The sequence below is a fragment of the Ochotona curzoniae genome, unplaced genomic scaffold, assembly GCF_017591425.1.
Source record: "Ochotona curzoniae isolate NIBS_2020 unplaced genomic scaffold, NIBS_Ocur_1.0 scaffold_2453, whole genome shotgun sequence".
NCBI lineage: Eukaryota > Metazoa > Chordata > Mammalia > Lagomorpha > Ochotonidae > Ochotona > Ochotona curzoniae.
The window spans coordinates 7527465-7542778 of NW_024467094.1; the positions used below are offsets into that span (position 1 = coordinate 7527465).

The 15314-nt window shown below is 51.3% G+C and overlaps 1 protein-coding gene and 1 pseudogene across 1 annotated transcript in view; one reads left to right on the plus strand and one right to left on the minus strand.

The window, feature by feature from the left end:
• The window catches only part of DNAH2 (dynein axonemal heavy chain 2), a 105488-nt gene extending 93241 nt beyond the window's left edge, over nt 1–12247 (minus strand). Inside the window, exons 1-3 of the mRNA XM_041000538.1 lie at nt 12073–12247; nt 9253–9311; nt 6111–6281 (exon numbers count right to left, since the gene is read on the minus strand). Coding sequence (XP_040856472.1) covers nt 6111–6281; nt 9253–9311; nt 12073–12247 — 405 coding nt within the window. The remainder of the gene's footprint in view (nt 1–6110; nt 6282–9252; nt 9312–12072) is intronic.
• LOC121169923 lies at nt 7310–7829 on the plus strand (annotated as a pseudogene).
• Nucleotides 12248–15314: the final 3067 nt, after the last annotated feature.

The window sequence follows — 15314 nt, forward strand, 5'->3', positions numbered from 1 at the left end:
AATGTTGTGGCATATCATATAAGACTACTGTATGCAATGCCAACATTCCCTCAAGGATTGCAGTTCAAGTCTCTGCTACTCCACTAGCCACCCTGCTCCCTGCTAATGTGTCTAAGAAAGCCGTGGAAGGTGGCCCAAGTCCCTTGGCCCTTGCACCCAGACAGGTTGCCTGGAGTCAGTTCCTGGGTCCTGAATTCAGATCTACCCAGCTCCGGCCATTGCAGGTATTTAGGGAGCCAACCAGAGGATGGAGGTTCTCTCTTTCCATCTCCCCTCCCCACCCCTTTTTAACTCTACCTTCCAAATAAATAAATAAATTTTTTAAAAGAAAAACTATTTTAAAAAAAGATTTATTTGAAAGGCAGAGTTACAGAGAGGGAGAGAGACAATGAGAAATCCAGCCTTAGGCTAAAAGGAGTAACTAGGAGCTCCAACCAACAAGTCTTTCCTGCGGGCGCAGGGTGCTCAAGCACTTGGACCATTTCCTGCTGCCTTCTCAGGCGCATCAGCAGGGAGTTGGTTCAGAAGCAGAACACCCAGGATTCCACCAGGGCTTATAGGGGACACCAGCGTTCTGGGCAGCGGGCTAAGCCGCCGTGCCGCAGTGCCGGTCCCCCTTCCCATTCCCTGGCATACACATCACCCATTTTGACAGCCCCTTTCCTTGTTTGTTAACTCTTGGGGAGTTTCTGACTCATTTCTTAGCTATGTATCAGATATTTCTTGAGGAAGTTTCAACTGGCCATTTTTAATAAAAACGCAATTAAGTCTGTGCTTTATTTAGAATGTATTTCATCGTACTAGACTTTCTTTTTAAATTAAAAAGCTTCATATACCATATGTTTCCCAGTTCTCCTCGTTGACTAATCCCATCCTTCCTCACAGGTTTTGAAATGCCATTTTTATAGAAAATGCTTACGTATCTGTTTCTGTACTTTTCTTTTTTTTTTTTTTTTGGTATTTCCTAGGTTTTTGCACTGTTGCTGATAATGTCTATTTTTATGCTTTCCACATTTTTGTACTCTTGCTTATAATATGTATTCCCAACCTTGTATTTTTTCGCTTTAACTGTCGTCATTTTTTTATTTCCATAATCTCTAGTCCCCTCTGTTACTGTCTTCGTCATTATCATGGCCATTTTCATGCATTTTTTTGGATGAATTTGAAAGTCCTTCCCCCAGGAGTCTAGGGAACATGGCATTGGGGAATGACAGTTACATAAACAGGTGGCATTTTTTAGACGATATTTGGGCTACTGAGGTCTTCCCAGGACCACTGCTGAGTCAGATCTTCTTTCACAGTCAGCAACAAAGTTGTTTTCTTTCATATAAATGTTACTTTAAATGTCTATATTCAGGAGCTGGCATTGTGGCACAGTAAGTTAAGCCACCACCTGTAATCCTATATAGGCACCAGCTGGAGTCCAGCTGTTCTACTTCCAATCCAGCACCCTGCTAATATGCCTGAGAAAGCAGCAGAGGATGCCCACGTGCTTGGGCCCCTGACACCTATGTGGAGGATCTGGAAGAAGCGCTAGGCTCCCGGCTTTGGCTTGGTCTAGCCCTAGTCATTGCATCACTGGGGGAGTGAACCTGAGGATGAAAAATCTTTCTCTTTCTCCTCTCCCTGTAACTCTGCCTTTCAAATACATAAATCTGTTCTAAAAACATATACTCAAATATGAACACTTTGTGCAAATGTTGGTCTCTTTTGTGGATAAAGTCCTCTTTTCCTTCTGTTTTGACAGCTGCCCACACACGGGAGCAAACTGTCACCTGCTTGGCCTTTGTCGATGACGGGCTGCTCTGCAAGCTCTGCCATCACTTCACGGGGCCACTCTCATCGGCAGTACCGCTACACTGTTTTTGTAATGGGCTACCAATGAGAGCAAAGCAATAGTATTTTTTATTTCAAAAATGTTCAGAAAATCAAAGTATTTCACCTTAATGATATGTACACTTGCTGCCTGGACTCTGCCTCTACCGACATTTTACTCTCTGCCTGTCATTCAACTATTGCCCTATCTTACCCCTTATTACCCCTCACCAACGTAGCGTTTGTATCCCTAAACTGGTGGGTCAGGCATTTGGCACAGGGACGTGAATTCTGGCTGGGACACCAGAGTAACCTGGTTCAAATCCTGGCTCCACTTCCAATTCTGACTTCCTGCTAGAGACCACTCTGGGAGGCAGCAGGTGATGGCCAGGTAGGTGGCTCCCTGGCACCCACATAAGAGCTCCACGGTGACTTCTGTGCTATTGGCTTTTGCCAGGCCTATTCCCAACCGCAAGCATTTGGGAAATGAACCAGCAAATGGAAGATCAAATCTCTCTCTCTCTTTCTTTCTCTTTGTCATACTACCTTTCAAAACAATTGAAAAGTCTTTTTTTTTTTAAAGAGTTACTTTATTTTTATTGCAAAGTCAGATATACAGAGAAGAGGAGAGACAGAGAGGAAGATCTTCTGTCCGACGATTCACTACCCAAGTGACCACAATGGCCAGAACTATGCCAATGCGAAGCCAGGAGCCAGGAGCTTTTTCCAGGTCTCCCACGCAAGTGCAGGGTCCCAAGGCTTTGGGCCATCCTCGACTGCTTTCCCAGGCCACAAGCAGAAAGCTGGATGGGAAGTGGGGCCACTGGGATTATAACCAGCGGCCATAAGGGATCCTGGAGCATGCAAGGTGAAGAGTAACTACTAGGCTACCGTGTTGGGCACTATCTTTTAAAAATAATTTTTAAAGTAAATAACTTGTGGGCCCAGCTAAACCGCTCTTGCTCCATCTTGGTTTAATTCTGCTTCCCTTCCTCCCCAGTTCAAACATCACCTCCATACTAAGCCTTCCCAGAGTCCCTCTGGTTGCTTCCAGAAAACCCCTAGAAAACCTTGCCTATACAACACAATGGATTATGAATATTTGTACATCTGTCTTCCCTACTGTACCCCAAGATTATCCAAAACAAAACACTGCCTCATCCTTCTCTGGATCCTTACTTCCAAATGGGGTTCCCCAAATACAGCAGGGCTCAGTGGATCAAAGAGAACAAAACCCAAGCAGGGGCTCAGGTCTGGAAGCTCTGGCCCATGTGCTCAGAGCCCGGAAGGTGGGTCAGTTCGCCCTGGGGGCAGGGTCCCAGGCATTGGGGCTTGAGTCAGGTGACCTGGATGCAAATGGCTCCAGGTGAAGCCCTCAGATCACCAGCAGTGTAATTCTAAGGGAGGAACATAAAAACCTTTAAGGGTCAGACTGAAGCACCTGCCTTTGTGGGATATCAGAGCTGGGGTAGTTAAGGGTCAACCAATCCCTAATACCTCACTGATACTTACTAAAACTTGGGCTGGGACCTACCTGACAGGACTAGATCACAGAATCTGGCAGTGAGAATTGGAACAAGGGACGAGAAATGTAAGGTTGGCCCACAGCACTAACCAGCATGTGGTCAAAACAGAGTCTGAGGGCAGATTCTGTGGGGAATGTGTGGGCTCAACACTGTGATCTGCAACTTCTGCTGGTTTGCTTGGGAGCTGAGGTGATGACAAGCTGAGCCAGGCATGATCATGGAACCCTCCAACACACATAGGTACTGCAATTGGGTACAGGCTGGGTGTGCCCAGGCTGCAGCATCCATAGGCACACCCAAGAATACAGTAAGGAGCAAGCCAGACCACAACATCCACCACTCATACATAGGCTGGGACAGAGGGGGTAGTCTATGACCAATAAGGATCTTGCACCTACTGCCACGTCCAAGATCTGTGACTGGGGGTAGGTCTGGGGGGCGGGGGGAACTTAGGAAAATCTCCTGGTGCGCCATAGCTCCCACTGGTGAGCATGTGATGCAGGCCTGGGTGTTGACCAGACCAGGCAGGATAGCTCTATCAATAAGCAAGTATGTGGGTTGCTTTTGGAAGAGACTGGACCAGGCAGGGCCAGGCCAACCTTTGCTCACTGGCAAGTGTGGGAGCCAGGCTGAAATCCAGGCCATGCCAGACTAGTCTATCAGTTTGCATAAGTCAGATTGGGAGTGGACTGGACCGGGCAGGGCCAGGCTGTAGCACTTGCCATTGAGAGTTGGGACTGAGGGTAGACCGGGTCAGGCCAGGCTGCAGCATCTGATGGGAAAGGTTAAGACAGGGGAAAGCTATGCCCAGCTGGGTCAGAGCAACCAATGGCATGTGCAAAATCTGGGGCTGGGAACAAGTCCGGTTGGGGAACTACGGGGATGCCCCGGCTAGATTGTGGTTCCCACTGGTGAGTGTAAGAGTGTTCCTCAGCATAGGCGTAGATTGGGTCTGGGGTGTGCCAGATTGAGCTAAACTCCAGCACTCACTGGTGCTCATGAGAGCGAGACCGGGTGTAGGACAGGCTGGGCTAGGTTTTGGCTCCCACTGGGCCATATGAGAGCTGTATCAGGGCATGGACTAGGTGTGACTGGGCTGTAACACCTAACAGTAAGAACTGGATTGGGTATGGGCCAGTTGGGCAAGGTTACTGTTCCTGCCAGGACAGAAGGTGGACTAAGGCAGCCCGGTCCAAGGACCCACCAGTGCGTACAAGATCTACCACCGGGAGGAGACCCAATAGAAGAGCTTGGGGAACTCCTTTGTCAGGGTACAGTCCCTGAAGGTGAGCGCCAGAACCAAGGCAAGGAGCAGCCCAGACCAGACCAGGTTAAGGTACCTGCCGGTATAACTGTGGGTCAGATCTGGGGACAGGTCAGACTGGGCCAGTTCATAACTTTGCAGATTTGAGAACCAGGACAGGGTGCAGGACAGGCTGGGTCTGGATGCATCACCAGCCAATTCACACTAGGGTCAGGACTTGGGGCTGACAGCACCAGGTTGGGCTGCAGCACCCATGAGTGTGAGCTGGAACAAGAGCAGACTTGACTGGACCAGGCTACAGCACCCATTGGCAAATGCCAATGTGAGACAGGCCATTCCAGACTGGGCCATAGCACCCACCAGCATGTACAAGACCTTGGGGTGGGGGTTGAGGTGTGTGAATCCAGAGGAGGAATAGTGGGGACACCCCTGCTGGGCCACTGCTCCTGCTGGTGAGCATGACAGCTGGGACTGGGGGCAGACCAGGCCTGGCAGGGCTACAACACCTGTTGACCTACATGTGAACTGGGTTAGTGGGAGAGCCAAGCTTGGCTAACTGATTGCATACACTGGTACAGGCATGAGCCAGAGTAAGGGTAGGCTGGTTGGGCTTTGCCACAGCATCAGCAAGTCCTGTTGAACTAGACTACAGGACCACCTGGAGAGTGCAAGATCCAGGACAGGGAGTGGATCCAATGGAAAGATTGTGGGCACTTCTCTGATGGGCTGCAACTCCTACTGATGAGCATAAGAAACAGTACTAGGAGCAGGCCTGGCTGGACAGGCAGTGGTACCCACTGGCATGAGTGTGTAGAGGGTGGAGTCAGTTGGACTGAGTTAGGCTTCAATGCCCAATGATATGTATAAGAGCTGAATGAGATGTGAGACAGACCAGACCAGGCCACTGCACATGCTGGCAGGCATAGGAACCAGAGTTGGGGACCAGTCCAGTGGGAGTTATTGGGAGTCACTCTGACTGGGCCTCAGCTTCCCCTGGTGCACATGAGGGCCGAGTATGTAGTGGTCAGAGTTGGGCTGAGCCTCAGCACCCACTGGTTTGAAGATGAAGGAGGGCAGAACAAATTGATCAACTACCCCAGTAAAATTTGACAGCAAACTTCTGGATGAATGGAGACTCTGAGGTGGACTATGTCAGCCAACTGATCTTGGATGGATTTCCTCACCCTTGGAGCAGAGATATCAACAGCATCTCAGAACTATCGAAAGCACCTGAGCAGAACCCTCAGAACATGCTCCACAATGGGGACCCTGGGATGACATGGAGTACTGGGGAGGCTGGGTGTGGTCTTCCCCACTTTATCCCTTCCTCCCCCAGACACAGGAAGAAGAAAAAGTAAATGGTCTTGCCCACTTGCCCCTGATTCTCAGCCCTTCCCACTCTGATCACCTATGTAAACATTATCAAAAAAAAAAAAAAAAAAAACTGAAGGAGGACAGAAGAGACACAGGGAACCTCAACTCCCCCAGAAGAGGCAAGTACCCACCTGAATGGGCATCCCCAGGTCTAGCTTCAGCCCAAAACAGGGGTCCACGTAGAAGGTCAGGATGGGTTGCGAAGGGTCCTGAGCAAACTGCTCCAGAACGGCATCATGCTCCTCTGTCCACACAGACTCCGCCAGCCCAGTCAGCACGGCCCGCGAGCGGAACAGGGGCTTCTATGGAGGGAGGACAGTCAGTTGGTAAAAGCACGGAGAGCATCACCGTGAGCCACAGTGAAGCAGAAGGACGCGGCAGAGGCCAGGAGGGTGCAGGGAAGCCAAGGTGGCTGGTGGGTAAGGATCCAAACCAGTCGAAGAAACGAGCCCACTGAGAGGACAGAAAGAACGGGTCATGGAGGGAAACCCCTGGCCCATCTCTGTCCACAGGCTTCTTTTATGTCTGTGTTTATAAAAACACATTCTCACGCCACCCTGGAACACTAGGCAAAAATGAACTAAGGTGACATGTAGGATGGTTAGTACCAGGCAAGCAATTAGGGACAGAGAGAGCACGAGCTGAGAAAGGGGCAAGGGCCCCAGGAGGCATGTTTCTACTTTGTGTAGGACGGTGGGCAGGACAGCAGCGGCATTGACTTTGGAAAAGGAAAGGAGGCAGGGGTGTCGGGGAGACGAGGAGCATACAACAACAGACACCAAAGGACAGACTGGATAGATGGCAAATATGGTGTGAGTGGCTAGGAAAAAAAAAACTTCATCTGTAGAACTCTACTCAACAAATTCAGGAAGCGGAAGAGATAAAGATAGAGCTCCGTGTATTTCCTCCTAGGAAGATGAGGATTCTTTCTCAGTTTCCAGGTCAAGAAAACTTAATATACTGGCGTTAAAATCTTTCCTACATGAACACATGAATGAATTTATCAGAAAAACACTCAAACCTCAATAAATAAATGGACAAAGGGCACAAACAGGAGCTGGCATTGTGATACAGTATGTTAAACCTCTGCCTGTGACACTGGCTTCCCATATTGGAGTGCCAATTCAAGTCCCAGCTGCTTCCAGCCCAGCTCCCCTTACTGCATCTGGCAAAGAGATGGAAGATGACCCCCAAGTACAGGGTCCCTGCCACCCACATGGGAGAACTGGAGTGAACCAACAGATGGAAGATTACTGTCTCTCTCTGACACTCTGCCTTTCACATAAAAAGCTTTAAAAATTGTGTTACAGCCAAGTCACGCAGCCGAAGCATGGGGGAAACCAGCGTGTGTGCTCAGGGCGCACGTGGATACCCTGAGCTTGGTCCTCGGCAGGGGGAGTGGACACCCCAAGCGCGGTCCCCTGCACGCTTGGGCGTCCTGAGCGCGACCGCCCGGAGCCTGGTGCGGACCGGATGAGCCAATGGACGAGCCAGCGCGGGCCGCACAGTTTCAACAAGGGCCGCGGAGCCAAACGCACGGGCCTGCGCGCCCTGGGCGGCCGCTTCGTGCAGGCGCCGGAGATGGTGCGTCCTTCGTGGTCCCGGCTAGCCGGCTTCAACCTCAAGGCCGACGTGTCCTATCACGAGCCCGCGGGCTCCGACCAGCCCCTCACAGCCCACGGGCTCTTCCTCCAGGCCGTGGCCCCCGCCGTGGAGAAGGACTTCCACGAAAGTGCTTTTGACCCCGGCCGCTTGGACAAGTATGGCTTTGAGCACACGCAGGAGGGCAAGCTCTTCCAGCTGTACCCCAAGAACTTCCCCCTGCTCACCGCACCCCATTAAAGCTCTTGGCCCTCACGGAAAAAAATTTATTTTAATTAAAACAAACAAATAACAAAGAAAGAACCGGGCCCAACACAGCAGCCTAGTGGCTACAGTCCTTGCCTTGAATGTGCTGGAATTCCATATGGGCACTGGTTCTAATCCCAGCAACCCTGCTTCCCATCCAGCTTCCTGCTTGCAGTCTGAAAAAACAGTCCAAGATGGCCAAAGCCTTGGAACCCTGCACCCTTGTGGGAGACTTAGAAGAGGCTCCAGGCTTCTGGCTTCGTATAGGCTCAACTCCGGTTCTTGTGGCTGTTTGGGGGAATGAATCATCGGACAGAAGATCTTCCTCTCTGTCTTCCCTCCTCTCTCTATATATTTGACTTTCCAATAAAAATTTAAAATCCAGAAAAGAATAATAATGAAATAAACAAATCTAGAAAGAAAGAAAGAAAGAAAGAAAGAAAGAAAGAAAGAAAGGAAGGAAGGAAGGAAGGAAGGAAGGAAGGAAGGAAGGAAGAAAGAAAGAAAGAAAGAAAGAAAGAAAGAAAGAAAGAAAGAAAGAAAGAAAGAAAGAAAGAAAAGAAAAGAAAAGAAAAGAAAAGAAAAGAAAAGAAAAGAAACCCAAGATTGGTGCATGATTTAGCAAGTGAAGCCTCTGTCTGCAGTATCAGCAGCCCATTTAGGCCCTGGTTTGCATCCCGGCTGCTTCATTTCTGATCCGGCTCCCTGCTTGTGGCCTGAGAAAACAGCAGAGGACAGCCCAAAGCCTTGGGACCTTGCATCCATATGGGAAACCCAGAAAAAGCTCCTGGGTCCTAGCTCTGAATCAGCTCAGCTCTTGCCCTTGCAGCCATTTGGGGAGTAATCAGAGGATAGGAAATCTGCTTCTGTTTCTATTTCTCTTTAAATCTACTCTTGGTGGGGCGAGGGGAAAATATTTTTTAAAAATGGTATATGGTATCTGGGGAGACTGATTCCAGCTCCTGGCTTTGATCTGGCCAAACCCAGCCATTTCAGCCATGGGTGGGGGGGTGAACCAGCAAATGCAGTATCTCTCTCTCGCTCTCTTTTTGTTTTTCCCTCTGTTTCTGCAACTCTGCTTTTCAAAGAAATAAGTCTTCCCCCAGAAAAAAAAAAAAAGTATCTGATTGGGGCAACACTTGCTCAGCTGACTCAGCCCTTCAAAGAACAACTGGCTGAGTTCTACCCAAGGTGGGCACCAAAGTAAGGCAGCCAGGGGACCTGTCACTTAAGCCTCCTTCTTCCAGAGGAGCAAGGAGGCCTGTGTGCCAGACTCAGCAAGGAGAGTTCAGTAGAAGACAGAGACAGATCAGAGCAGTTAAAGACAGATCAGAGTGGTTACCTCTGGGCCGTTCACTCCCTGGTGGAGCCTCTACCTCCCCATGGGATGGGGATCTACCTGCCTCAAGAAGAATCCACCCTTACCACATCCACTTCGCGCTCTATTTCTTCTTTTTCCATTTCAAGCACATCCAGTATTGGCTCTGGGGAAAATCAAAACACAAAGACATTCCTTAGAAAACTAAATAGTATAGTGGCTAAGCCTCCACCTGCAGTGCTGGCAGGTGGGTTAGTGTCCTGGCTGCTCCAACTCCTGGATAACGGCCAGGGAAAAGCAGCAGAGGATGGCCCACGTCCTTCAGTTCCTGCACCCATGTGGGAGAACCAGGCTGTAGCATCTATCTGGGCAGCATCACATAGGGGCATCAGTTCGTGTCCTGGCTGCTCCACTTCCTATCCAGCTCCCTCCTTGTGGCCTGAGAAAATAGTGGAAGATGGCCTTGGGACCCTGTAACCTGCTTGGGAGATCCAGAAGAAGCTCCTGGCTCCTGGCTTTGGATCAGCTCAGCTCTGACAATTGTGGCCATTGGGAAAGTGAACCAGCAGATGGAGGGATGTTTGGGATGTCCAAATCCCACATCAGAGTGCTTGGGTTCAATCCCTGGCTGCAGGTCCTAGTTCTAGCTTTCTGCTGATGTGTGCCGTGGGAGGCAACAGTGTTAGCTCCAGTATGAGACCTGGATTGAGTTCCCTGCTCTTGGCTTTAGGTTGGCCCAGCTGCAGCTGAGGTGGGTATCTGGGGAGAGTGAATTAGGGGATGGAAGTTCTTTGTCTCCATCTTTAATCGTCTCTCTTTTTCCTCACCATCTCACTTCTTCTCAAATAGGTATGTTTCAGAATTTACAACTGCTGTGGTGGGTGTGTGGTACAGTGGTTAAGACACATCTTGGGAGACAGTAGTATTCCAAATGGAAGTGCCTGAGCGGGAGTACTGCCTCCATTCACGATTCCAGCTTCCTGCCAGTGTACACTCTTGAAGGCAGCAGGTGCTGGCTCAAGAAGTTGAGCTACTCTCCTGGGAGACCCACATGGAGATCTTGTTTCCTGACTTCAAACTGGCCCAGCCCAGTTATTGTGGGCATTTAGGAAGTGAGCCAATAGACTCTCTCTCTCTATGTCTTTCAAATAAGTCAAATTTTTTTTAAAAAAAAAAATTTTTGAGGGAATGGCTTTAAAAGAAAGAAAAGAATTTGGATTGTGATACCAAATATCACATTCTAAGGTTGCAAACTCCTCCCCCAGCCCAGGTAGGCTCTAGTTCAGCAGGAAACAATTGACCTTTGAGCATTCTGAGTATTTGCTGCACTCAAACTCCTGACTATTGAAACTAAGTGGCTTAAACGGACTATAAATACCTTCATGTCGATTTAGGTTAGGTTTAAACACTATGTAAGTTTAGATGCCAAACTCTGGGGAGGAAAAAAAAATACCTGTCCATAGTTAGAGCTTTTGAAAATCACAGAGAAGGGATTAGGAGCCTGGTTCGCCTTCTCCTCCTTCATGCAAGGGGAACTGAAGAGCACTTAAGGAAGCAAAGGATGTGGATACAGCCCTTGCGGGTGTCCGCACTCCAACCGGCCAGCTCTCACCAACACGTGTTCAGCGCACCCTCAGTTCTATAGCAAGCCAGGCCACAGTCCATCCCCAGTGCCAAAGACTGCAGGGCCTGGGGTTCTTTTCAGAGCTGGTGTAGGGGCCCACTCCCCACCCCCTCATCTGTCTTTGAACTCACAGCCTAGATGAGGGAGCAGCAGAAAAGTCCAGATCAAATAATAGGGTGGGGAGGGCAGAGACCCTCAGAGCGTGAAAGCCCATGCCTTCATTCCACAGCTGCCTCCCTTTCCCCTCTCCCCTCCCCCCCCGCCCCCCCTCCCCCGCCATGAAACCTCACAGTCTTTCCTCCTACCTCCCTCCGCTCCTCCTCAGCCCTGGCTTCCAGGAGCCAGCCCCATTTTCAACTGCTCTGTCCTTGAGAACTCAGCAAGGAGTTCTACGCTTGCTCAGTTCTCCCTGGTCCTGGGTCCCAGAGCAGCTGCCCCTGGTCCTGAACCCTTTTCTCATATGGGTCCTTGGCCCAAATCTCCCAACCTTTAACATCACAGTAGCCCGTATAAAAGGGCAACCTCTGACACCTAGCTCACAGTCCTGTCTACACTGACATGGTCTACACTTAGCTCACAATCCTGTCTATACTAGCAACATTGGACGAAAAACAGTGACAGCAGCAGCAGCTACCCAAAACCTTTGCAACCTGACTGCTTCCAGCCCTCCACACAGGAAAAAAGAGACCTCCTCGGTCAAAGCCATAAGCAGCAGCCTCTTCAAAACCTTTTCTCCCTGGATCCAGACTTCCTTTCCTGTCGTCGCCCTGAACGTGAACCTTGGCGGCTCTACCGCGTCCCTGCCAAGAGGAGGGCGGAGATACAAGAGCCTTCAACAGATGGCAGAAAGTATCAGCCGGGCTTAGGATTCAAAGGGTGGCAGAGCGGGCTGAGTCTCCATGGTGATGGGCTTAATGGGAGAAAAACATTATTTGTTTTGCCACCCAGGGTGAAAATGGGAAAAGGAAAAAAAAAAAAAAAGGAAGAGATCAAACTCTCTTTAGTCGAGCAGGAGCCATTAGGAACACTTGAAAATAAGGAGGAAGAAGCTAGAGAAAGGACCAGGCAGGTGAATCCCTAGAGCATTGGTGGGAATGTTTTAGGACAGAAAGAACAAGCAGGACAAGACACAGGGAGAGAGAGAGAGAGAGAGAGAGAGAGAGAAATAGAGAGAGAAAGGTGGCAAGAAATCCCCACAGCAGGCAAGGCAGGGAGTAGGGGTGACCACTGAGCCCCACCCCACCCACCCACCCCCAGGCCTTCAGGGTGTTCCCTACCCTCCATTGCTCTCCTTAGTACCCACCAGGTTCCACCTTGGCAGGCTCAGGCTGGGGCTCTGGTTCGGGCATGGCGGCAGGCAGTGCAGCCTCTGCAGCCTGCGCAGCAGCCAGAGCAGCTTGAGCAGCTCGGCCTGCCCGGCCACCCCGGGCACCTCCACGGTTACTGGCCCTCCGCTTCTTTTCAGCTTTGCTCGACATGGTGCAGGCAAACCCTGCAGGTAAAAGGAATCGGTGAGTCCACACCCAGATCTCCATCCCCAGCCAAGCCCTGAGACACACACACAGTCTCTTCTGAATTCTCAGAGTGACCCAAGACTCCTCAATGTAATCCTCATTTTTGGGGAGGGAGGGGGACACCCCAACCATGTTCCATTAACTACAAGAGGCAACATGGCTGATAAAAGCCACCTTTTTCAAGGCATTCGGTTAAACAGTAAAGCTTGGGACTGGCATCATGGCTCAACAGGCTAATCTTCCACCCTGTGGCACCAGTTTCTGTTCCAGGTGCTCTACTTCCCATCTACTTCCTTGGGAAAGCAGCGGAGGATGACCCAAGTCCCTGGGACCCTGCACACACATAAAAGAACCAGAAGAGATTCCTGGCTTCAGATCAGATCAGCTTTAACTGTTGTGGCCATTTCAGGAGTGAACCAACGGATGGAATATCTTCTCTCTCTATCTCTCCTTTTCACAGTAAATCTGCCTTTCAAATAGAAATAAATTAGTCTTAGGGGGGAAAAAGGTCAGCCCTTCAAACATTAAGAACAAATAGAAATTTAAGATGATGGCCCTTGGCGCAGCCTAAAGCATCAGCATCCCATAGGGTAGACAGCTGGAGTCTTGGTTACTCCACTTCTTATCTAGCTCCCTGTGGGTGTGCCTCAGAAAGCAGCAGAGGAGGATCCAAATGCTTGCGCCCCTGCACCCATGTGGGGAGACCAGGACGAAGCTCTTGGCTCTTGGCTGCAGCCTGATACAGCTGTGGCCATGTGGATTGAACCAGTGAATGGACAATCTCTGTGTCTCTATCTTTCAAATAATTTTTTTTTAAAAGGTGATAGCCTAACAGACACCGCACTAGCAAGGGTTTAGGAACCCTATTTCTGCACAGGGATGTCGGAATAAAACATCAGGGAAAGATCTCCCAAGCTGAAGGGTAATAGCCTAAACCCTCAACTGTGGAATACAGCATAGACAAGGGCAGAGTGAGCGAGAAGAACCCTGGAGCAGGCAAAACTGTCCCCATGGTCCGCCATCCTTTGTCACTGAAGCAAAACAACATGATTTTCCCCAGGAGCTCTCTTCCTCCCAAGTTAAATGTAAAACCACTCCTTCTGTTCACACTACAAACGGCACTGGCCTTAAACAAAGAAAAACAGTATTTGCCACGTGTCTCCTGATAGCGTTTCATTCCTGCGGGGTGGGGGTGGAGGGAACTCTGCTTTGTGCAGACCGAGGCCTCTTCACACAGCTGGCTGAGTAACTGCACTCACTGATAAAGAAGATGGGGATCATTTGACAACCACCCCCCACAAAAACCCTGAGACCAGATCGGAAGCAGGCAGGACAAAAGTCACCCACTTGACAATCCTGTATTGTGTACTGGGGGTGGGGGAAGGCAATGGCAGCAGGAGGAAGGCCAGCACATTACCTCTCTCAGAAAAGCGGCACAGTGGAATCAAGCACCCCCCACACACACACCTTCTCTCTCTTTCTCTCTCTCTCTCCTCTCTCTCTCTCTCTGGCAGGTGTTCTGACTCCCAAAGGCCACGCACTGCTTCTGGGCACAGCCTCAGCGTGCCACCTGTGGCTCTCCTTTCTCAGCCCCACAGGATGCCACGGGCATTGATCAGAGGTTATGAATTTCAAACTTGAAGGATTTGTACTTGGCTCCCAGGAAAGCAACGTCCTGTTAGGACAACAGATCAATAAAACCAACTCCAGCACCGCGCCTTCCTCCACCACCGGGCCCCAGGGAATCGGCCCTGCAGCCGCTAGGGGGGTCAGAGCTCGACTTGGGGGGTCAGAGCTCGACTTGGGGGGTCAGAGCTCGACTTGGGGGGTCAGAGCTCGACTTGGGGTCGGGCGCTCGCCGGCCTTCCCTTCCCCTCCCAGCCCCTTTCGCCTCGGCCAGGGCTCAGGCCCCTCAACCTGCGGTATCACCTCAGGACCCCAGCCCACCCACAGGAAGGCACTGTCCTGTTCCCCGGGGACTCATTCACACTCTTGTTTGGAAATACCACGGGCCGAAGGGAAACGTCTCCTCACAGTCGTTTCCTGTCACAACTGTCACAACGGTCCCTTCTTGTTCACAACCTGAATTGCCCAAATATCACCCTCTTCTCTTACCGCCCAGAGTGCCCCTTCCTCCTCTCCCCCTCAACCGCTCCTTGCCCTCCCCTCCGCACCATAACTGCCCCTTCTCTCCGACACCCCACACTCGCCCTTGCTCCCCCTTCCCTATACAAATGCCCATTTTCTCATTCAGCTGCCGCTTCCTAGCCCCTCACAGCTGCCCCTTCTCCTCAGCGTTCCTTCCCTCCTCTCCTCTGCCCCGGTACACACACACCTCGCCACGCCGACCCCTTCCTCCCTAGGCCGCCCGAAGGGCCACTCCAGCCAAGAAGTTGCCCCGCGTGGCCCTCTCAGGCCGGCGCCTGCACGCGTCACCATGGCAACCAGGGAGGGGCGGAGCGAGTGGCTGGTTCCCTGGTCCGCAGCACTGCCGCCTCCGCGCAGGCGCCGTGGATCCCGGCTGCGCGGCCCGACCTCGCCCGGGTCTCCCCTGCGGGGGGACCTTAGCCAGTGGGCTGGGGTGTCCAGGGGGGGAAATCATCTGAACTTGGAGTGCTAGATGGGTAAGGAGTCTGGTGTGAGGACCGAGTTGGAAGGGCTGGGCCTGGAAACAGGGAGCACTGTCCCGCAGGAGCTTGAGAGGACAGGAGGGAACCCAGGCGCCCGATGCCCGGTCCCAGGTGTGCAGGGTGCAGCCCGGCGGCTCCAGCAGATGGCTCCGGGTGTCCCCGCCGGCGAGGCCCGTCGGCGATCGCCCAGGCGCTCCAGGATTTCCAGGCAGCCGTGGCTGCAGCTGGGTCCGGGAGAAAAACCGGGGCTGGAGCACCCCTGCCCTCCCGCTGGTTCCCCCTTCGGAGTTCGGACCGGGGTCTAGGTCTACCAGGCGGCGGGGCTGAGGGAAGGAGGAAGAGAAGACTGGAACTGGAGTTTTTGGAATCTGAGGATTGGCTATAGAACGAGCGTGGCTGCT